We start from the raw sequence: 5,098 nt of genomic DNA on the forward strand, positions 1-5,098 counted from the left end.
AGTCTTGCAATGCTAATGTCATGTATGTACTCGGCACGTTTTTTTCGATAAAGGGAATATATTAATATCAAGAAGATACCAATTACACCCAGCCTCTGCAACAACGCACCACCCTAATGGCACTACGGATGCACACAGCCAAAAAAAGGAAAAGAAAACTAAGAAACAAAAGTCCCGCTATAGTATCTCGGGTAAATGTACTCGGCACGTACATTGCTACTAAATTACAGTTAATTAATTTTACGTGAACGACTCTTCTTTGTGTTTATGTGTAGAAAATACACAAATATCGAGAGGTTTTTCATATCTTTAGCTGGAGAGCTAGCTGGCTTCGTGCTCAAACTGTTACTCCCAGTCTTATCTGACCAGGTCTTAGGTAGTATCTCCATACATGACCATCCACATCTTATTTCGGTTGTCTGATATCATTCTTTTCTCAATATTAACATTTCGTTGATTGTAACCGAATGTATCGGTTTCCCCATTACATCTGAAATTCATGTATTTTGTTCTAATAATTTTTGTCAATGGTAGCATTTCATTGATTGTAAATGGTTGTATAATTAGTTCCAAAATTTCTTAGCGTCCGCCTGTGCATCTGAAATTTCTACATTCTTTTCACTGATATACACAACAACTATAAGACTGGATACTATCTTATGCTATTCTTAAGTCTGAATATATTGGTGAATCACTTTTATCAATCTAACTGAACATTTATCAATCCGAAAATAATATGAATGTGCCCGATATAATCCTTAGTTTCCCCTTGCTTTTATACTATGCCATTCTTTCAGTGTTTTTTTTTTGTTCAACCAAAGGTTTAACTGAAGTCCTACACATAAGTTTATTTCCTAAATTTCCGCGGCAACGCGCGGAGTATCATCTAGTTAAGTTATATAAGTCCAGTCATTTTAATGCATGTTATCGAAAAAGTTAATTTATAAAAGAGCCTTAGTTGTTGGCCCGCTTACGAGCGTCTCAGCCCACCAAGCCCAGCCCAACTGGCATTCATGAACTCACGCAGCCAGAGCGAATAGAAGGAAAACCTCACGCAGCCCAAGTGCTCCATCGGGCTGGGCAAATTAACTTCATCACTCACCTGATCTAGCTCATGACTTCCATCAATGCGAGACTTGCGCAAATGTGTCGTGGATCTCACAGTCACACGCAGCGCACACCCGATTCCATCATGCCGACTGTACCAAGCAGGCAGGCACTCACGCCCTCCGTCCTCGCCCCCGCAATTCGCGCATCGATCGTCGCAGCATCGCGCACGGGCCCCGTTCCAATCTATCCTGCGTAATTGTTTCCCTTTCTGTTCTACCTCTACCATCACTTGCTACCAATCATCCTACACCGATAAGCTGGTGGTAGCATATCGGCACGGCTATATATACGGGTGGGAGGGCGCGCACGGAGACAAACACACACGGTACGCGCGCTGCGTTGCGTTGTGCTACCACCGACGATCCATCGCCGCTTCCTTCCTCACATGGCTTCCTCTGCGTCCCACCTCCTCCTCCTCGCCATGGCGGTCCTCCTCGCCGCCGCCGCGCCAAGCGTGGACGCGTGGGGCGGCCGCCTCTTCTTCAGCAAGATGACGCGCCCCGAAACCGTGGACAGGGCGGCGGACGCCACCACCACCGCGGGGACGACGGAAGCGCTCGACGCCAACAGCGCGCCGGCGGCATTCTCGTCGCGGCCGTCCAGCGGCGGCAGCAACCGCGGGTACGGCCTCTACGGCCGCCCCGAGGAGAACGAGAGGTACCCGCCGGCCTACTTCCGCCGCGGCGTGCACCACGACGCCGAGAAGCGGACGACCACCAACACCAACGTCGTGCCGGAGGCCGCGGCGGCTGTCCCGGTGCAAGAACAAGAAGAAGAATCGTCGGGCGAGAAGGAGGAGCCGGCGTTCCCCGAGAACGGCAGCGGCAGGGGGCGACCGCTGTCGTACATGCGCCACGGCGGCAAGGGCAAGCGCGGCGACTACGGAATGAGCGACACGAGGCTGTACCAGAACGGCCGCTACTACTACGACGTGGAGGCCGACAGGTACGGCTACGGCCGCGAGTCCAACCCGGTGCGGACGCGCCCCGAGCACGAGGACAACGGCTCCGGGTACGGGCGCCCCGGCGGCGAGAGGCGGTCGGGGAGGTACGGCAACAACGAGCAGAACGACGACGGCTTCGAGGAAGACCAGAACGACCAGTACAATCCGTGAGCGAGACAAGGCACGTGCGTACGTTTCCGCTTGCGATCATCGTATACGTTGTGTGATACTATATTGCTGGTTAAGAACTGTACCTAATTGCATCACTGCTCCGACTTGGACGCTTCCTCTCTCCCACCACTGTAGCGAGAGGGGCGATTTTCTGAAACCTCCCCGTCAACCCACCTTGCTCGCCGGCGATTCACGGTTTCCTCCGCCTCCGGCGGCCGCTCCGGCGGCGGGAGGTGGGGGAAACCGTGGATCCAGGCTTGTACATAGCGTAGGGCTTGGTAGGATCCCGGCCGGCGGCGCCATGGAGGCGGAGGCGGCGTTGGTGCGGGTTTTGGTGTCGGCTGGCTTCCCCTTCCGCGGCGGCGCTCCCTGGAGCTTCTCCGTGTGGCGGCCGACTTCCCCGAGCTCGCCGGCCTACGGATCCGGTGCGCTTGTAGTGCCCCAGCCGGATCCAGCGTGGTGGAGGATCCGGAGCTTGAAGATGAAGGTGAAGATGGTGATGGCGTTCATCGCGACGACGACGACGCTCCAGCGAGTAGGATCTACGGATCCGGCGATCGGCGACTTCCCGGCTGCCACGGGGCTGGCTCCAATCCAAGGCCTGAGGCGGAGCAGCGGCAGCGGCGCGCCACCGACGGCTCCTGTTCGTCGCCGGAGTTGGGATCTAGAAGGGCTTCCTTGTAATTTTTGTTTGTTCTGGGTCTTTCTGTAAGAACGATGGGCTAATATTATCTTCACTTTCCGCAAAAAAAAAAAAATTGCATCACTGCTCCTTGTGTGCTGCAAAGCTAGTACTACATCGTTGTTACTACTTACGTACTACTACTCCGCTACTTAAGGTCGAGCTACCTAGCTGCCAATGTGGAATCGTGATGAATCGTATGTACGGATGAATTGCCTGTCTGAGTAATGGAGTATCTACTGATATTAAGTTATTACCACATGCTTTTTTTCTGGTCTATCTGTTTCAAAATTCTTATTGTGATTTAGTTTAAACTAAAATCGCGACAAAAAAAATACTCTATGAAAAGGAGAGTACCGTACTGCTCAATTTGTCGGTGCACGTACGGGCCCCAGGTCGTGTGCTAGAATGGAAAATAATGGGTAATCAAGTCTCATCCGTGAAGCTATGATTGATCAGCCGGATATTTTGGGTTTTGCTGGATCTAACTAAGATTCCCATTTCGCACGAACGTCTGAAGCCTCTCTATTCCGAGGGTACCTACCTTGTGAAATCGATTTACTCGCTTCACGGCGATGCATTGCATGCATAGATCGCTGATGGATCACACAAAGGGGCCGTCCCCAGTAATTCCAGCAGACAAACTCAGGCTCCAATCAACACGTAGGGCATAATCGGTCCTGTCGACAAGGACAAGCTGCATGGCGAAGTTGCAGTGCACACTGCTGCTAGCTAGCTTGCCTCGGATGCTGGTGGCTGGTGGCACCTACCAAACAACGACCTATAGGCCATCAATCGGCCATGACCGCGGCCGGCTGTGTGTACCTACAGCTGGGGAAGAAGAACTGTACCACTTTTGTTCGGTACAACAAGTCGTTCGGTTCATTAAACCCGGCCTCGGAAGCTCGGTGCTTTTTGTTCGGAAGTTGATGCGCATTCAACCGCATGGTGCCACCACGGTAAGGTTTGACGGGAAAGATATCACCTGAAATGGACTACGTCCTGCAGATCTGCAAATTTTCATCGGTGGCGTATTATTTTCTACCAACGGTCAGATCATGTTTTTGAATCCGCAAATGGTCTTACATGTTATTATAGGCGCAACAGACGCATATGAATTCCAGATGCAACCGTCTAGGGACGGTAACACATGCTATCTAAAGCCAGTGTGGTTGGCGCCTTGTAAGAAGCTTAAGAGCCCTACTTCTCTTTTCTTTTGTTGGTTGATCTTTATATATATTCTATGTGATCCATGGGTTGTACAACTTCATAACTCCTTTCCTTTGAATAATGCAATAAAAGGTTGTGTGTTGATGCACAGGCGAGGCTTTAATCCATTTCAAAATAAATAAATAGATCATGATATGTTTCACCACCATGCAGTTTGTACAAACCCCCCTACAGTCCTACATATCTATTTGCAAGTTTTGGCACCACAAACCCACTCTTGTTCGCTGCCTCTTTTCTTTTTAACCAGCATTCTGATTTTGTCGATAGACCAACGACAACACGACAGATCGAAAAATGAAAAATCAATTGAATGAAAAAGTTCTCTTGGCTTAGTTTGAAAAATTAATAATAAAGTATCGAAGTCGTCGTATATGGTAGTGCCCATCAGCAATCAATGTTCATCTATTCATCTGATAAGAAACGACACAAGTTGCATAGTCGTTTCTATTTTCCTTGTTCCGCCGGTGGATTTATGTAGCCATCTTATGGAAAAACAAATGCCCCCTCGCCCGCCAAACCCTAGCGCGCCAAGTCCCGACTAGGCATCACCCTTGCCGACACTGCCGATAACATTGGACATGGTGACAACGGGCCTGGGTGGGTGGATCACGACGGCGACTCCATAGGGCTGCTGGGGCGGCATTACTGGAAGCTTCCTAGTGCAGTGGATGGGGCGGCACCCACGATCAGGCAGCGGCATCAACCTCCTCTTCTGGCCACCATTGCTTGAGGGGCTAATCTATGGGCGGAGGCAGTGGGCTGTGAGTATGATGAGGACATCCCTACTACACCACTACCTCCGTCATTGATAGATGAAGATGAACCTGCTGTGAAGCTCAAGTCCGATGAAGTTCGAATTGGACCAATTACAAGGGCTCGTGCGAAGCTACTTAAACAACAGGTGAACTTGTTTCTAAACGGTACTTTGATTGATGAGAATTTTATACTGCCTAAATCCTATT

At 50.3% G+C, this 5,098-nt stretch overlaps 1 protein-coding gene across 1 annotated transcript; it reads left to right on the top strand.

The window, feature by feature from the left end:
- The first annotated feature begins 1,495 nt into the window (after window positions 1–1,495).
- On the top strand, window positions 1,496–2,318 carry LOC124660006 (protein E6-like). The gene has a single exon (XM_047197806.1). The coding sequence runs from the start codon at window positions 1,496–1,498 to the stop codon at window positions 2,222–2,224; it is 729 nt and encodes a 242-aa protein (XP_047053762.1). The 3' UTR covers window positions 2,225–2,318.
- The last annotated feature ends 2,780 nt before the right edge of the window (window positions 2,319–5,098 follow it).

The sequence above is a fragment of the Lolium rigidum genome, chromosome 6 (genome assembly GCF_022539505.1).
Source record: "Lolium rigidum isolate FL_2022 chromosome 6, APGP_CSIRO_Lrig_0.1, whole genome shotgun sequence".
Classification (NCBI taxonomy): Eukaryota; Viridiplantae; Streptophyta; class Magnoliopsida; order Poales; family Poaceae; genus Lolium; species Lolium rigidum.

Coding starts and splice junctions, on each gene's coding strand:
- LOC124660006 (XM_047197806.1), top strand. CDS start 1,496: ATGGCTTCCTCTGCGTCCCACCTCCTCCTCCTCGCCATGGCGGTCCTC.